Source organism: Lepisma saccharinum, chromosome 27 (assembly GCF_977018435.1).
Source record: "Lepisma saccharinum chromosome 27, izLepSacc3.1, whole genome shotgun sequence".
Classification (NCBI taxonomy): domain Eukaryota; kingdom Metazoa; phylum Arthropoda; class Insecta; order Zygentoma; family Lepismatidae; genus Lepisma; species Lepisma saccharinum.
In genome coordinates, this window is record NC_139255.1 from 8,372,578 (window position 1) to 8,392,011 (window position 19,434).

The 19,434-nt window shown below is 38.6% G+C and overlaps 1 protein-coding gene across 7 annotated transcripts in view; it reads right to left on the reverse strand.

The window, feature by feature from the left end:
- The window catches only part of TfAP-2 (transcription factor AP-2), a 497,362-nt gene that overhangs the window by 155,283 nt on the left and 322,645 nt on the right, over positions 1–19,434 (reverse strand). For all 7 annotated transcript variants that reach the window (XM_083113497.1, XM_083113491.1, XM_083113493.1 and 4 more), the window contains exon 4: positions 3,295–3,349. In XM_083113497.1, the coding sequence (XP_082969623.1) occupies positions 3,295–3,349 (55 nt within the window). The remainder of the gene's footprint in view (positions 1–3,294; positions 3,350–19,434) is intronic.

The window sequence follows — 19,434 nt, forward strand, 5'->3', positions numbered from 1 at the left end:
TGAAGTAACTGTAACACGTTACATCTTTTAGTGAAGTAACTGTAACACGTTACATCTTTCTTTGAAGTAACTGTAACACGTTACATCTTTTTGTGAAGTAACTGTAACACGTTACATCTTTCTTTGAAGTAACTGTAACACGTTACATCTTTTAGTGAAGCAACTGTAACACGTTACATCTTTTAGTGAAGCAACTGTAACACGTTACATCTTTTAGTGAAGCAACTGTAACACGTTACATCTTTTAGTGAAGCAACTGTAACACGTCACATCTTTTTGTGAAGCAACTGTAACACGTTACATCTTTTAGTGAAGTAACTGTAACACGTTACATCTTTTAGTGAAGTAACTGTAACACGTTACATCTTTTAGTGAAGTAACTGTAACACGTTACATCTTTTTGTGAAGTAACTGTAACACTTTACATCTTTTTGTGAAGTAACTGTAACACTTTACATCTTTTTGTGAAGTAACTGTAACACGTTACATCTTTTTGTGAAGCAACTGTAACACGTTACATCTTTTAGTGAAGTAACTGTAACACGTTACATCTTTTTTGTGAAGCAACTGTAACACGTCACATCTTTTAGTGAAGCAACTGTAACACGTTACATCTTTTTGTGAAGCAACTGTAACACGTTACATCTTTTTGTGAAGTAACTGTAACACGTTACATCTTTTTGTGAAGTAACTGTAACACGTTACATCTTTTAGTGAAGTAACTGTAACATGTTACATCTTTTTGTGAAGTAACTGTAACATGTTACATCTTTTTGTGAAGTAACTGTAACACGTTACATCTTTTTGTGAAGTAACTGTAACATGTTACATCTTTTTGTAAAGAAACTGTAACACTTGGTTCTTGTTTAAAGTAATTGTACTTTGTAACAACTTACTCTTTACGAGTTCCTCATCTATGTCCATTACTAGGACTAACCTAAACTTAAACAGAAAGATATTCATTAGTCTACGTTTAGTTTTTCTACTTCTAATCGCTATGTTTAGGGTGAACACATTACGATAACGAGGCAAACGAAAGTAAAGATTCGCACCGCACTCAACATTTGAACCCAAGACACTCAAGTAAGGAAGTAACTACTTCCGGCCATTGGAGCCAGCGAAAAAAGCTGATTGGTAGGAAAATCCTTTAGCTCCACCTACCAACACGTTGGCAACGACGTTCGCAGAAACTGTATACACCCCTACGAAGAGCCCCCCATTAATTTTTCACGCCTCTGAATAGCAGATCCTATGCAAATAGGCTTCGGGGAGACCACCCAATTCTGGCACCCGCAGTTCAGTTGGCGGTTAATGCGCTGTGTAATCGGTACTTTGCGGTGAATAAGCGTTTGAAGCGACCCCCCAAGGATTCCAGTCATAGATTTTTATTTCTTTCATCCCCCTGCTTGCCCGATGCTGAAAGCCGGAATTTCTTTTCCGAGTCTGCTGCGAACAGATGTTGCGCCGAAGACCCCTCGCTAGAAAAAAATTAGCCATAACGCCTGAGCGGATAATCCGCCCAGTGAAAAACCCGGCCAATTTTGTGACAGCTCGGGCATTATTCCCGCCCCCTGTCCCCCTAATCGATTGTAGAGTGTGGACTGCCAGCAGAGAGAGTACAACTTTGTCTCTTTCTTCAACAGAGCAGAGAATGCTCTTCAAAATATGGACGTTTCGATTTGTCGTGAATGGTGTACCTCAATAGCATAATGCCTTCAGAACTCAAAGGTCAATTATAACGGTATGAATTTATTTTTTAAAAAGGCTTCTGTATCAGGCAATGATGTAAGAATAGTACATGGATAAGGTATGTGAGAATGTGAATAAAATGTGAACTAAAACAAGTAAATAGACGGATATAGAAGTCGCAAACTAGAAAGTTATGAAAGTAGTCTGACAAAAGTAGCTACCAAAGTAGAAATAGACTTTAAAAAGAAAAGCAGACAATGAAAGAAGAGGAGATTAGGCTATAGGAAAGGAGAAATGTAAGCAACAAGATGAGGGAAAATCAAGCAAGCAAAGAGATGAGGGAAGATCAAGCAAGCAAAGAGATGAGGGAAAATCAAGCAAGCAAAGAGATGAGGGAAAATCAAGCAAGCAAAGAGATGAGGGAAAATCAAGCAAGCAAGAAGATGAGGGAAAATCAAGCAAGCAAGAAGATGAGGGAAAAACCAAGCAAGCAAGAAGATGAGGGAAAATCAAGCAAGCAAGAAGATGAGGGAAAATCAAGCAAGCAAGAAGATGAGGGAAAATCAAGCAAGCAAGAAGATGAGGGAAAATCAAGCAAGCAAAGAGATGAGGGAAATCAGCAAGCAAAGAGATGAGGGAAAATCAAGCAAGCAAAGAGATGAGGGAAATCAGCAAGCAAAGAGATGAGGGAAATCAGCAAGCAAAGAGATGAGGGAAAATCAAGCAAGCAAAGAGATGAGGGAAAATCAAGCAAGCAAAGAGATGAGGGAAAATCAAGCAAGCAAAGAGATGAGGGAAAGTCATGAAACAAAGAGATGAGGGAAAGTCAAGAAACAAAGAGATGAGGGAAAGTCAAGAAACAAAGAGATGACGGAAAGTCAAGAAACAAAGAGATGAGGGAAAAGCAAGCAGAGAGATGAGGAAAATCAATCAAGCAAGCAAAGAGAGAAGAGAAAATCAAACAAGCAAGCAAAGACAGAAGGGAAAATGAAGCAAGCAAAAACAGAAGGGGAAAGTGAGCAACGTTAGAAGCAAAAAAAGGAACTAGAGAATTAAAAATAAGCTACGAGAAATGGAAAATAAATGCAACGAGACAAGAAAAATAGGGAATAGAAAAACAGAAAAATAGCAAATACGAGTGAAAATTGGGATTGACAAAAGCATAGCTACAAAAATTAACAGGAAAGAAAACAGAGGAATATTCATAAACCGGAAAATAAATTTTCAGTGTAAAAATAGTTCTCCTTTGTACAACCGTCGTCTAATTGACAAATTACCTATTACTGTGTTTTTTTTTTTTGTTTTATGCTATGTAGGATTCAAAGGGTTGAAAGAAAGCGTCAACAGAGGAGCGTGCAATCTCTCGCCTTAAAAACGCACAGTTGTAAATGCAATTTGGCCACTATCACATTTAGCCACAGGCTCTACAAGGTACAGCAAAAAAAAAAAAAGTTGAAAATGAGAATTTGTTGGCAATTTTGTTTCAAACCTAGTAATACTAATTTGAAAATGCATTCACTTGGTCAAGAGGTTTCAAATATCCATAATTTTAAACACAAATTAATTACTATTATACACAGATAAAATATCTGTAAAGGTACTTACATTTCAGGAGTGGGAGATCGCTTATAAAACCTGCGCTGTCTTCAACATTTGTGTTCTGCAAAGAGAATGAAACAAAGTCTTAATGAAAACACACTTTATTTATTTATTATATACAGTGGAACCCCGATTTCACGTTACCGAAGATTAGAGTTTCCTGCATTTTAAAATTTTCGCCATGGTTCCCTGAAAAAGATAAAATCGAGGTTCCACCCTTATCATATTCATTCATTATAATCATACAATTAAATTTCTTGCATGCATAGCGATATTATTGGTATGGGTAAAAGCATAACAATGTAATCAACAGTATGTGACAAGAGTAAAATATTTTCAGGTAAAGGTACATAAAAGAAAGTAGCAATTTGTGCATAAATTTTATTCTAGGATTTCTGATTGATTTCTACATTTTGTTTCGTGTACGAGTTCATGTATATACAGGGTGTATCATAAGACTAACTCTCTAGCCTTCTTAAACCCGAAGGTTCATGGCTGCAGCAACACAGGCCTTCAATCCGTCCCTATCCTGAGCAAGATCTATATACTTTTTCCCATCCCTACCGATTTCCTTTAGGTCCATCTCAACGTTATCCTTCAATCTTCGTCTTGGCTTTCCTACAGGTCTCTTACCATCAGGTTTCCCAACAAGAATCCTAAAAACTCTTCTTTCCTCTCCCATTCGTGCCACATGGCCTGCCCACCTAAGTATTATTGATTTAATCATTCTAATAATATCTGGACATGAATACAAATTATGTAGTTCTAAATTATGTAACCTTCTCCACTCACATGTCTCCTCATCCATTTTAGGTCTAAATATTTTCCTAAGGATCTTATTTTCAAATACTCTCAATTTATGTTCCTCTTTCAATGTAAGGGACCAAGTTTCGTATCCATATAATAATACAGACAAAATTATTGTTTTGTATATTTTAACTTTTAGTTTCTTAGATATTAAACGAGAAGAAAAAAGTTTATGAAGAGAAAAGTAACATGCATTTCTTGAATTAAGCCTGCTTTTCATTTCCTCTTTAATATCATTTTCATTTGTTAGTATTACTCCTAAGTACTTGAATTTGGAAACTGGTTCAAACGAGATGTTATCAATAATTAGATTTTGATTATTACCTAACACTTGGTTTCGGCCTGTAAGCATATATTTAGTTTTCACTTTGCTAACTTCCAAACCTCTCTCTTTGGCTGCTTTGCAAAATATTCTAGCATTATTCTTAATTGTATTTATATCATACCCTAATAAGTCTACATCATCTGCATATGCTAACAACTGAGTCACACCGTTTATTTTCAGTCCTTCGTTAGTTTACTTTACCTTCCTAACAGCGCATTCTAAGGCAAAATTAAAGAGCAATGGAGATAATGCATCTCCTTGTTTTAACCCATCATGAATTGTAAATTTGGCAGACACATTAATACCCACACCAATTTTACTTTCTGTTTCACTGGTGCATACTTTTGTCATATTAACAAGCTTCTCAGGTATTCCAAACTCGACTAATACTGTGTATTATATAATTTCTCTCTTTTGACTGAATCATAGATGCTTTTTTGAAATCAATGAATAGCTAGCTGATGGACACATTGATAATATTGCCACTTTTTAGGTGTATCATAAGTGATAGCGCAAACTGAAACGGTCAAAAGTACACGATACTAGAAGCAAAAAGGCCCAGTAAATATGGGGTCGCAAACTAACAGTTTGTGAGATAATTACTAATGTATGGTTACGATCAGACACTCTTTTGATACGCCACATCGTATGCTTTGCACGTGTGAGATGCCATAGTCCTACATATTAAAAATAACAGAATTAGAAGATTCACTTTGCTAGACATTACTGTTGCTTTTACCAAGGACTCTTGTACTGTACAGTATGTTACACGTTCGGCAGTGTTCAGGTTTAAACTACGAAAGCTCGGAGTGCACAAAGAGAAAGCATACGATCGCGATGAAGTCAGTGGTGGATCGTAACCATACATTCGCAATTACCTCGCAAACTGTTCATTTGTGACCACATGTTTACTGAGACTTTTTTACTGCTACTATCGTGTATTTTTCACCGTTTCAGTTTGCGATATCATTTATGCAGAGTGGCTACTCTAGAACCAAGATAAAATTAAAGTGTAATTCCCGCTTTTCAAGGCGAATTTATCAAACATTCACGGCTACAGGCACGTTTTCTCCATTTCAATTTGTGCATTACCGCCTCTCACCACCCACACACATACACACACAAATATATTAACAACATAAAGGATGTGTGTGTGAAGCAAGTGCGTCCAAGAAATATAATTACATTAAACTGTATTCAAAATATTTAAGGTGTGGATTTTACATTTGCCACTTCACATACTCACGACTAAAAATACAGTATATCCACAAACACAAGTCACAAACGTTACGGTTTATATTATCTAAGAAAAATTGTATACGAATTTCAGACTACAATTTTCCTAATCATCTTGAAGATATGTTATGTAGCGTGTCAGATGTTGTCCTGCAAAGAACACTAACAAAGTAAACGGGTTGAGAGGATTCGGTTTCATTTTCCACGCAGCTACGTTTTCCTTCTGTGAAAACCTGCCTCAGGGCATTTATAAATGCGTATAAATTGAATGGGATCTGGATTAATAAAAGTTGCAATTTTTCACGTCTTCGGAGAAAAATTCAAGCAGATTTCACGCATACTTCCCGGAGCCAATAATTCACGTAGAATTCCCGAAATTCAAGGCATTCCCTGCTATGATACACCCTGTATATTACGATGACAAAATTAAATTTTTATTGCTTTTGGTGCAAGAAAAGAGTCGTCCCATTCGTATGTAACAGTAGGAAAATGCAAAGCATATCGAGTTTTCCATAAAAGATAATTGCAATACTCTATGTTGAACATGCAGAGTGAAGACAATATTTTTTCCCACTAAATTTTCCAAATCGTCCTGACCATTCAGTGTTTCCAAACTACGAAATCAAACTGCTGGATTTACTGTTGTAACAGATCAAAATATCAGAGTGCAAGACGTAAGGAAAACAGCAATACATGTAGGTCTTCACATTGGATTGCTGGTGAGGCCATGGTGTTTCCTTGTGATTGTCTAATAGACCGATCGTAACAGCCTTTAGTGTGTTTGTGTTGGTACGTTCATTATTAAACTTCCAAAAGAAGAAGTCGCACTTGTTGAACACTAAAAAGTATTCTTTGTTACACCCTTTCAGCTCTACTGCACAAAGGGCAATAGAAAACAAAGGAATATGCAAAATAATAATAAAAGACATCAAGAGGAAGTGACGCATCTTGCTCTGGGACAACTTGAGATTTCTGACGACGTGTGGAAAATCCTGTACGGAGAGACTGCTTCGTCATCTTGTTTTGATTCGAAGCTAACGGTATCCTCAGGTGTTTCGTTGGCAGCCACTTGATACAACAGAGAATGAACGCTGCAATGGTAGCCAAGTGTATTAATCTCGTTGACACCGGTACACACCTGACCCTGTTAGTCTCTTTCGATTTCGTGTCAGTATGGGAACCGGAGCTTCGTGTCCATCAGACGGGGCTATTACTGGAGACAAAAGAATCAAAGAACGGGACTCTCCAGAAACAAAACATGTGGACACTTGAGACGCATGTCATGTTGCTTGCAATCTATGCAAAAACGCATCCAATGTGGTTGAGCAAGCTTGTTGTCTCCTACGGCTATCGATTGATTCGTTGATTAAATATGGCGCAGTTAGACTATACAAGGAAAAAAAGTTGAAATTAGTTTATATTATGGTTGTCAAATGGCTCTTAGAAAGGTTTACTGGAACTATTGCACAAAATAAAATAAATGTTGGTCATATCTTGCATATCTATACTTTTATACATAATTAATTATTTGCCACGTGTAGGAAGTCTGGTATTAACATTGAAGATCTTAATTGTACAATGATTCGTTACACCTCATCGTAGTCATTGCTTCGTCCGTCAAATTAGTATACACCAAGAATCATATGTGCGTGTGTGTGTGTGTTTGTAATTGCACTGCGAACAGCCCGAGCACACACACATACGCCTTGTTCATCACACACTCACACGCCTTGTTCATTGCCAATAGCCATGCACGCCCACCTTGCTGTATTAGCAACAGCCCGCATGCACCTTGCTGTATCAGCAACAGCCCGCATGCACCTTGCTGTATCAGCAACAGCCCGCATGCACCTTGCTGTATCAGCAACAGCTCGCACGCACCTTGCTGTATGAGCAACAGCCGCACGCACCTTGCTGTATGAGCAACAGCCCGCACGCACCTTGCTGTATCAGCAACAGCCCGCACGCACCTTGCTGTATTAGCAACAGCCCGCACGCACCTTGCTGTATTAGCAACAGCCCGCACGTACCTTGCTGTATTAGCAACAGCCCGCACGTACCTTGCTGTATTAGCAACAGCCCACATATGGCTTTTTGCATTGCAAACATTAAACACGGATTGCCAATATGTTCACTTTCAAGACGACGATCCTCTTAAAACATCTGTTATTTAGAATATTGTAGTTGTTTCCCACATATTCATTCGGATCGAAGCAGAATGAATTTAGGGAACTTTAGTTTCATCATATGTGGAAATTTGTACAAATTATTTCAAGGTATGCATGGTATTTCGCCTTATCTTCTAGCATCTTACATTGACAGGCCCAATTTTATGCTTGCAGAATCACTGATCGCACATTTTTACATAGTTTAGAACAAAAAAGCAAAATTCCCAGCTTTGACTAAGGATTTCATAGTGGTGTTCATTTGAAACAAGAAGGCTAGATCATTTTCAATGCAACTTTACTCAGCAAAGTCATCGGCAGTCTCACGAGAAGAGGCTCATCTCTTTCCTCCCTTGCGAAATCAGCCTCTAACTACCTAAACCACAGCGAAAAATATATCATCTGCTAATAGGGCTCCCCATTCGGCCAAGGGATCGGACGACGATAAGAACCACAATAGGTCCCTTGGGTGACATGCGGACTAGAAATTTCACATATCCTGGTTCCCCCAAGAGTCCATTTATCGTCAGAGGAAGGTTCATGATCCGAAAGAAATGGGCAAATAACGGTCGAAAAAATGCTGGTTCAGATAATGTTATTATGGCGGTGGAAGGGGGGAGACGAGGAAATAAAAAAAAAGGCCCAGAAATCGTGCGCCTGGGGAATGTTTAATTATGCTTTGTCTGTTTCGAAAATCTACTGTTTGTGATAAATTTTCCATGTCGTAAGTCGTACTTTAAGACGTTTAATGTGATTGCAACATATATTCAAATTACATTAAAATATATGTTCTTCAGTAATATCCAGTATCGTCAAGCACATAATTTACTTTCAAACTTTAGCAACTAATTCAGAACGTTAATGGAGCTAGATAAACAAAACCAGCCTTTAAAAAGAGAAAAACAATCTTATAATATCACTAAAATTGATAAATATTCTCCGTGCCCTGAAAGAACGAATTTAATATAAACAGAATCACGTGACTTCTGTCCATTCATATATTAGCTCCGGTGTTATTTTGCCTATGAATATATTGGTCGTAGCTGCAAAGCTTATAACATAAGGTTCCACAGTTTCCATATAGCATCTACGTTCAGTTGTGTAGTTATCACACGTACTATATTCCTAACGCTTAAGGTTCCTTCACAGCTGCTACTCAAATAACCAATAGGATTGCTCATGTGCATTTGTTTACGTTTACTTCGTTCTTACATCAGAGTAAGATTTTAAATGTCACTGAACAGGGAAAACTATCTTAAAGTTTAATAAAAAAAACTGGACAATCTTGAATGTCAATAAAAATTACAAAAACAATATTGAATGTCAATAAGAAAGAGGAAAACAATATTGAATGTCATTAGAAAACAAAAACCCATATTTACTGCTAATAGAAAAGAGATAAACAATATTGAATGTTAATAGAAAAGAGATAAACAATATTGAATGTTAATAGAAAAGAGATAAACAATATTGAATGTTAATAGAAAAGAGATAAACAATATTGAATGTTAATAAGAAGAAAATATTTTGAATATCAATAAAAAGAGAAAAAACAATCTAAAATGTCACTAAAAAGGTAGAAACCCAGGATCTTAAACATCACTAAAATATAGTAAAACAAAATCTTCAATGTCACTAAAAAGATAAGGAAACAACCATAAATGTTACTACAAGGATTAGAAGGCGCCACTAAAATAGAAAACTGGTATCTAAAACTATCACAACTGCTACGCTAGCCAAAGAGGAGATAAAATGTCAGTACACAAGAGGGATAATCTGACGTTTAAATCACACCAAAAGATGATAAATTGGATTCTTAAATGTAACTTAAAATATAGAGGGAAACAATGATCTGAAGAAGGAACTAAAATGAGAAATAAACAAAAACTGAAACAGTGGGAACATGCATTTAAATATAAAACTTAGATTATTGACCTGCAGAACGTCTAGTGGGGAGATGGACCCAAGCCCAAGGAGCACATTCATATGAAACACATGTCCGCTGATAGAAGCTAAAGACATGGGAACAATTTTTATAAGTGGTTGTTTTTCTAGCTTGTTCCCTCCACACGTAGGTCTCAACTCTTCAACCAGATCCAGCTGGACAACTGCTAATTACACGAACTGCTTACACAAATGAACAGACAGACAGTAGCGCGGAACCGCAGCAACTGTTCCTTTGATACATGGGCGGTCATGCGGTAAAATGAATTGTGTTGCGGCAAATGGATGATGGAGCACGAGCTAAGGAAAAAGAAATCAAAAGGGAGCAGTGATGAACGAGACAGATATTTTGAAGCAAGTGTACGTGATCAGATTTTCGGTGCTGATCATTCGTATTTTTCGACGTGGAACACTGTTTTAGGTAAGTGTCTCAAAGTGTTTCGATTGCCGAGATGCAAGATCAAAAAGCGAATGACGATGAAATAACTAGAGTGTGTTTGAAATAAGAATGTCTTTCTAAACAATGCAACTAAGACAGTTTGATAGTTATACGACATAATAAACAAGAATCAATGGAGGGAAGCAAAAATCGGTCGGAAAACTCTGGACCGAATCAAAAACAAGACTAAAAACTCCGGAGCGAAATAAAAAACCGGGCTGAAAACTCCGGAACGAAATCATAAACAGGGCTGAAAACTACGGAGCGAAATCAAAAACCGGGCTGAATACTCCGGAGCGAAATCAAAAACAAGACTGAAAACTCCGGAGCGAAATCAAAAACAAGACTGAAAACTCCGGAGCGAAGTCAAAAACAAGACTGAAAACTCCGGAGCGAAGTCAAAAACAGGACTGAAAACTACGGAGCGAAATAAAAAACCGGGCTGAAAACTACGGAGCGAAATCAAAAACAAGAGTGAAAACTCCGGAGCGAAATAAAAAAACCGGGCTGAAAACTCCGGAGCGAAATCAAAAACAGGGCTGAATTATCCGGAGCGAAATCAAAAACCGGGCTGAATATTCCGGAGCGAAATCAAAAACCGGGCTGAATACTCCGGAGCGAAATCAAAAACCGGGCTGAATACTCCGGAGCGAAATCAAAAACCGGGCTGAATACTCCGGAGCGAAATCAAAAACCGGGCTGAATACTCCGGAGCGAAATCAAAAACCGGGCTGAATACTCCGGAGCGAAATCAAAAACCGGGCTGAATACTCCGGAGCGAAATCAAAAACCGGGCTGAATACTCCGGAACGAATAAAAACCGGGATGAAAACTCCGGAACGAATAAAAACCGGGATGAAAACTCCGGAACGAATAAAAAACCGGGATGAAAACTCCGGAACGAATAAAAAACCGGGATGAAAACTCCGGAACGAATAAAAAACCGGGATTAAAACTCCGGAGCGAAACCAAAGTCGGACTGAAAACTCCGGAACAAAGCAAAGGCCGGACTGAAATCTCCGAGGAGGAAGAAGGTTGAAAACTCCGGGGGGAAACAGGGTGATAACATTACTTTAGGGATGAGACGATGGCAGTGATAAGAAAGTATCTGTTGGAATTCATCTACAGATACCAGCCGATACTTTCCGGCATATTGGTCTTCCACGGCGTCCGCAAAAATGCAAAACGACAAACTTTACTTTACTTTTCTTTTGCATGATATATGTATATTTTAATATTGTGGTGTAATTCTTGAATATTCTGTAGCAAATTTCTTGGTAAATTGATGCATATAATTGGAGAAGAATATTTACGCACAAATATTGATCAATATTTTAAACAAATTTTAATTATTGCAATTTTCATTATCGGTTTCGGTGGGTATCGGTATCGGCTCAGCATTAGTCTCCTTACATCTTTCTCGGCTCGCACCATGACGCATTCTGAATGTTTGGGGCTGCTGTATTTTGTAACTTTTGTTGGGAGCAAAAATATGCAAGTGTGAAGATATCGAAACCAGGGTTGTTAAAGTTCCATGAATCCATAAATTCTATTAGGTTCCGATGCAGGACCGGAACCCACAATTTAAATTCGGTTAAAGTTGCGTATCGTTTCATTGAAAAAAGGTTCCTGGACCGTATTTAAATTGATCCGGAAAAAAGGTTCCTGGACCGTATTTAAATTCTTCCTGGAAATAAAAGTTCCTGGACCGAATTTAAATTGATGCGGAAAAAAGGTTCCTGGACCGTATTTAAATTCATCCGTGAAAAAAGGTTCCTGCACCGTATTTAAATTCATCCGTGAAAAAAGGTTCCTGGACCGTATTTAAATTCATCCGTGAAAAAAGGTTCCTGGACCGTATTTAAATTCATCCGTGAAAAAAGGTTCCTGGACCGTATTTAAATTCATCCGTGAAAAAAGGTTCCTGGACCGTATTTAAATTCATCCGTGAAAAAAGGTTCCTGGACCGTATTTAAATTCATCCGTGAAAAAAGGTTCCTGGACCGTATTTAAATTCATCCGTGAAAAAAGGTTCCTGGACCGTATTTAAATTCATCCGTGAAAAAAGGTTCCTGGACCGTATTTAAATTCATCCGTGAAAAAAGGTTCCTGGACCGTATTTAAATTCATCCTTGAAAAAAGGTTCCTGTACCGTATTTAAATTCATCCGTGAAAAAAGGTTCCTGGACCGTATTTAAATTCATCCTTGAAAAAAGGTTCCTGGACCGTATTTAAATTCATCCGTGAAAAAAGGTTCCTGGACCGTATTTAAATTCATCCGTGAAAAAAGGTTCCTGGACCGTATTTAAATTCATCCGTGAAAAAAGGTTCCTGGACCGTATTTAAATTCATCCTTGAAAAAAGGTTCCTGGACCGTATTTAAATTCATCCTTGAAAAAAGGTTCCTGGACCGTATTTAAATTCATCCGTGAAAAAGGTTCCTGGACCGTATTTAAATTCAGCCGGAGTAAAAGAGTTCCCGGACCGTATTTAAATTCATCCTTGAAAAAAGGTTCCTGGACCGTATTTAAATTCATCCGTGAAAAAAGGTTCCTGCACCGTATTTAAATTCATCCGTGAAAAAAGGTTCCTGGACCGTATTTAAATTCATCCGTGAAAAAAGGTTCCTGGACCGTATTTAAATTCATCCGTGAAAAAAGGTTCCTGGACCGTATTTAAATTCATCCGTGAAAAAAGGTTCCTGGACCGTATTTAAATTCATCCGTGAAAAAATGTTCCTGGACCGTATTTAAATTCATCCGGAGTAAAAGAGTTCCCGGACCGTATTTAAATTGATCCCGAAAAAATGTTCGTGGACCGTATTTAAATTTTTCTGGTGAAAAGTTTCATGGACCGAATTGAAATACTTTACAGATAAAGGTTCTTTACGGTCCAGAACGCATTTAGGCTTACTGATTTTTTTTCTCCTGGACCGGAATCCAATTTATTTAAAATTCCTGGAGCTTTAAACAACCCTGATTAAAACATTTATTCGATAACTAGAAAATATCAAATGTTCTTCGGAAGAGGTGCTGAGTGTTAAGTGAATAAATCATTTGTCACTACTTGAAGCCGCTTCACTTCGGAAATACGTACAAAGAAAGAGAAAGATTGGAAGATACGCAGACGAAAATTCCCTAGCGTTTACCATTCACAACTTGCCAAACCAATAATTTGCTATTAACATGACATTTATCGTGCTAATGTCCTGTCGTAATTACCTTTTATCTTGTAATTGATTTGAAATTTTAATTGTGTTTGCATTCATTCTTGCCATTTGAATAACATTTCTTGCTATCCCGCATTTAAAACATAATTAGCATTCCTGATGTATTCGCGCGATTACGCTCTCATGCTCGTTTCCGCCCTATGACAGCGAGAGAGAGAGAGAGATGTTTTTATGTAGAATTCTGAAGAGCATGTGCAAAAAGTATTACCAACTCTTATTACCATCACGTAGGCTTCTGGTGTCTTAATGGTTAGCAAAGATCTGGATTTGAATTTCTAAAAAGAATGGATTTTTATTTTCTCAATTCCAATGATAAAAGGCGTCAGTACATAATTTTGTTCGGGTGGATTCAGGGAGCAAAGGATATTTTCAGGAGGGTTCTTCCGTTATATGATTCGTGTCTGCCCATTTCACCGAACGGCCCAGAGGCGCATTATAACAGATTTCACACCTTAAAAGTTTCAGCGAAAGAGGAATTTCCGTTTTGCCGTATATTTCGAATGAAGGAAATTTTCCCTCCACAGGGAAATTTCAGGTGTTTGAGACCAAAGGGCCCCCTTTCTGCAATCGCCCTTTACAGCCTCGGATTTTATCAGTGGCGTAGTGTCTTTGGTTTCTTATTGTTTCCCACAGGTATAATAGTTTCTAGCGTCCTCCTCTGTGGCCGTGCGGTTTAACATCCGATTCACTTTCGTCGTCAATGAAAATGTATAATGAGTTTTTGACTTGGTTGAATTTTTTTTTTCACTTCAGTTCCTGAAATTTCCCGGCAGAGGGAAAATTCCCTCGCCCCAGAATATTCGGCGAAAGGGGATTCGGGAAAACTAGAATTCCCATTTCGCCGAAAATTTTGCTTAGGTCAGATATTTGTCTCTGGGGCATTCGGCGAAACGGGAGGTAATCGTAAGATTTACCCTTTCCTTTTTTCCTTCTTCCTCACATTCTCTTATCTGCCTTCTTTCTTCCTGTTTCCCTATTACTTTCTTATTTCTATCTCGCCCTATCTTTGTTTACTCATTTATACTTACATTCTCCATTTCAATCAAATTTTTCTCTCGTCTCCCTGACGGCGGAATCACCTTGTAATCAAAGGGTCACGGATTCGATACCCGGCGGAGGCACATAGTGAGCCGGATCACACTTTATGCCGAGTTTGATTTTTAAGTCCACTATGCACAGAAAGGCTAATCGGGACTGGACCTACAGAGTATTGATTACAAAGTGGCGATGTTACCACTGCGCCATCCGGAAAGCCCATGATCGCACTTTAAACTGTAGCTCCAGTCCCGATAAGCCTGACTGTGAATACAGTGTACTTTAAAAAATAACCTCGACTCTATGCCTTTAATGACTTTTATCTTTCTCTCTCCATATATGGTAAAGTGAGGTAATTTGGTGGTAAGTCTATCACCAAATAACCCATGTCATCAAATTACCTTACATTACCCTACCATGGTGTTCTAATCTAAGCGATTCTGAAAATTTCTCTTCCGGGCCATTTAGGGTGGAAGGGTGGGTTAGAGCCACCATGACCCACACGTTGGTGACGCTACTAGGACTTATACGGTTATTTTCTGAATTTAGTGACTAATTCTCTCCGGGGTTATAATTAGTGAACGGAAAGGAAAAACTACGATCGGAAAGAGAATACAAGAGCAAGAAATCTTTGAAAGGAAGTTGAAAGACTCGGATACACATGCGGTACACAAATTTGAATAAACAATTATGGGAGAACTGTCTTTAAAAATTATCAGTACATTATCTGAAGTGATATGTAAGTGCCAACAATTTGACACCATAATTTTAGCAGCCTCGAGCTAGTGAAAGTCATTGTGAAGTCATAATTGACTTTCTAGATTCCATTCTGGGATTTCCCAAGAGCAAGTTATGTTAATACGCTACTTCGGCACAGGAATATAGGTTTAAGCCAAAGCCTTACTCTTTCAGCCCAAACAATATTGCACGTTGTACAATAAAAGCATCAATATCCTAAAAATTAACGATTCACTCAAGTTTATAATAATGGATTCAACATGAAGCCCAGTCAGTGAGCCTATTTCTCCGAGACATGCGCTGTAGACCCTCGCGCATGCGCAGAAGTCCTAAAAGCAGTTTGTGGGAGGAGTTCTGCCTGTAACGTTACATGCTATACTGCATAGTGTATACATAATGAATGCGAATCTGCATTGAAAAGTGTTGTGACAGTGCATGATGCTGTACTTCATGTGCATAATTACCAACTGATTGCACAAAGTCTCCGTGAACATAAGCAAGAATTAATGCAGGTGCTTTTATTTAGCTAGCCAAAAGTGCAAGCAAAATCTTGGTTAAGTATGCCAGAAATTTGCTTTTCACAAATAAACTTTCATTGTTGGCGAAGGAATACAATGCTAACCTGACTATTGTTGTAAAGACACACGAACACACATACGCACACTTCAATGGTATCTGTAGTTTCATGCTTTTAATTCTATTTAGGCTAGCTAATAGCTACGATGACAATGATGAACACGCCAGATCTCGAACCTGTAATAGCTGTTAATCACTGTGGTATTTGAACAATTTCCAGTGGCGGATATGCCAGGGTCGCCAGAACAATGGCGAAAGTTAAATTTTCGCGGTTCTTACTTTCGCGCTTATTCAAGTTTTCAATTTTGGTTTCGCTATTCTTCCTTTCGCGTTTTTATCCGGGGTTCAAGTTTGGTTTCGGAATTAATCCGTTTCGCTGTATTCGTTTCGGGCTCATTCCATTTCGCGTTTAAACCTTTCTCGTTTGATCCATCGCGTTTATTCGTTTCGCGTTTATTCCGTTCGCGGTTATTCCGCCACCCCAAATGTCACAAACTACTTATGAAACATAAGTATGATAGAGGATGTCTCAGAAATATTTTCGTTTCTAAAACTATTAAAATAAATACTTAAATTTTTTGTATAAAGATAAAATTTATTACCAAAAGAAAGCTTAAACATTAAATTTTTATTTGTGGAAAAGAGTATTGGACAAATTGTGACTGATCATATTTTTACATCAATTATTCTTGAAGCGCTCAGAAGTTACAGTTTGAGCATAACCATAATCGTTTTCTGATATCAAATTTTCAATAAACAGAACTGCCGATACTGGGCAGAGGAAAACCCCAAAAACCTTCATGAGACGCCAATACATTCACCTAAAGTTGTCTTCTGGGCTGCCCTATTAAGCCAAGGAATCATTGGTCCTTATTCTTTTGAAGATGATCAAACTGTAACTTCTGAGCGCTTCAAGAATAATTGAATGTGAAAAGATGAACAGTCACCATTTGTCCAATACTCTTTTCAACAAATAAAAATTTAATGTTTAAGCTTTCTTTTGGTAATAAATGTATCTTTATACAAAAAATTAAGTATTTATTTTAATAGTTTTAGAAACTAAAATATTTCTGAGACACCCTTTACATAAACTATTCAGATATTTCTACCGAAGTGCGAAATATTACCAACCAATCATTTCCCTTGAAGGGTCACCATGCTGTTGATCCTTTAAAAACAGCCATGATGTGCTTTTACGGTGGTTCAATGCCATGGAAACTAACTGTCTTGGACAACTTTTTTAATGTAGGAGCGCAGGCTACGATTGCTGTGTAATTGGAACCACCAAACTCCAAGCCTGTTAACAAAGTTTGTCCTCCAGTACCAATAATGTCCATCGCACCCTTTGATGCAATGGTGAGTTTGCGTTTTTCTGCTTTTGGTAAAGAGTCAATACGGACTTAACCAGCCAGTGGCAATAAACGAAAACATCACAACCAGAAAACGATAGTTGGGCGAGTTTCGTTTCTGGTTCTCAAAAGGAGATTGGTGGAGGGCGGAATGTTGCGAGCCAATTACAGCAAACCACCTTCGCTTCCATTTCCACCATCATGGTTGCTTTACATACCTGGATAATGAAAATTTGAGGTCTTGTTTCAGTATTGCTCAAGCGGACCTTTTTGTTTTTGTTCTTTTAATCTCAACACACATGTCGGATTTAATTGTAGTGTTTTTTCGGATACGTGTCATCCGTACTTCGTACTTTCCACGTTTTTCCCCGCTGGTTTTGGCGGTTGATGTCGGCGGTATTGCAGAAAGTTGAGGTCCGTCCGCTTTCTGCGGTGAAGATGGTTTCTAGTTTTCTGCGGCTCCTATCGTTTCCGCTTTGCTGTGGTCGCCACAGTCTAAAGTCGAGGCTGTTCCTGTTCGTGTCCTTTTTCCTCAGCCCAAGCGGTTCGGGGGAAAGTCAATACCCACTCGTCATCGTTGGAGAGCGAACGTAGCCGCAGAAAAGTCACAGATAAAGCAGGCCCGTTGTGTGTCTGTGGGAGATTTCAGAAGAGGCGGCGCTCCCGATATGAAAACCACATGCTTCTCGTCCTGGGTAGCACTGTTCGATCCCTGAAGGATGGGCCTATTTAATCCTGCTATCTTTTAGAGAAGATGCCTCCTTATTACCAGGGATGGTGTGCGTCTCAGCAAACCATCAGGTTTCAGAATGAATCGTTATTTCAAGTCCACTTTGTAACGGTATATTTTGTGCTTTTAAGCTGATTCTCAGCAACATACACAATATACACTACCATACATTTTTGAATCCTTGTCCCGAGGTTCAAAACTTGCAGTACCTGAAGTTCTGTGGATGCTAGTTTAGGCAATAGACACGTACCTCTTCAAATTACAACTTAACGCCCATTTCCTTTTAGATATATATAGGTTTATTCATATTATATTTACAGAAGTTAATTCTTGGCCGTTATTCACAACATTACATTCCGGTGTACCCTGTCCCCTCTTCCGGAAGAGAGTGTGTAGACTCGCGTAGCCACTGGCTCCACGAGTAAAAAAAAAATATAACCCTCAGTACCAAAAAAGGTGGCTGAAGGTATGTGTGTTGTGTACCCGGTTTCGCACATGAAATAAACTATTGGAATAATGTGAAAAGAGCAAGTGTGTGTATTAAAAGAAAGAAAGTTAGCATCCCCGCCGTCGGTTCACATAATAAGGAAAGAAAGCTCGCCCAGCCGCTCCCCTCAGAGAAAAAGATACCTCTTACATTGCTGTACTCCGCCAAACATCTGAGGCCGACTGCTCCCGTGCCCTTCCTATTTATAGGCCCCGCTAATGACCTAAACCGTTACTGGAAACTTACCGCTCCCCAACGGCCAAGAACCGAAGAGTACAGGAATACATAGCCATACACAATTTATAACATAAAAAAGGATCCAGTAATGATCGCATCATTACATAGTCCCCCCTTCCTGAAGAGAGAAAAATCAAAGTTCTGTACCTAGAAAAATAATAATAATATACACAAAGCACTTGTCCGCAGTTTCTGTTCACTACTAACACACTTTCATTAGATCACACGACACTGACAGTCAATGTTCACTCTAATTTTGTCCACAAGTGTACTTCGAGATCCGCGATCTTCCCTCAGCACTGGAGCTGGTTAACCCACGTCGATTCTTACCCACTCAGCATCTCTTCCATCCTTCCTCCTGGACCAATGAGAGACAGTCTCCTGGAAATCCATCCAAGACATCAAGGCTGCTGGTTCGACTCCCGGCAACGCCACTGCTCTGCGCTCCTGCCGAGATCGGAAGTCACCGCTTCGACCGGTTTCCACATGAATGGATCGAACTGGCTCTACATCCGAAGATGTCACTGCTATGCCCGGCGCTAGAACTGCGTTCACTCGCCACCGAACTGCGACTTCTCGACGAAATTACACGGTAAAAGAATACGCACTAACTTTGCGTTACTTTCGCGATGAAATTGACTGCGGAACGACACTTTTGTATGAGTACTGTATGAGGTATGGAATAGAGAAAATGAGTGAAAGATAGAATAAAGAAAAGATAGATAAGTCCCTATGTACAATATTTACAAAAAAATCTCCCTTTGAAATTAGACTAGAATCTGTTTCTCAGCTTGTAACGCATACGGGATATATCTTCGTCTTGCTCCTCCTGCCGAAGTTACGTGCGCT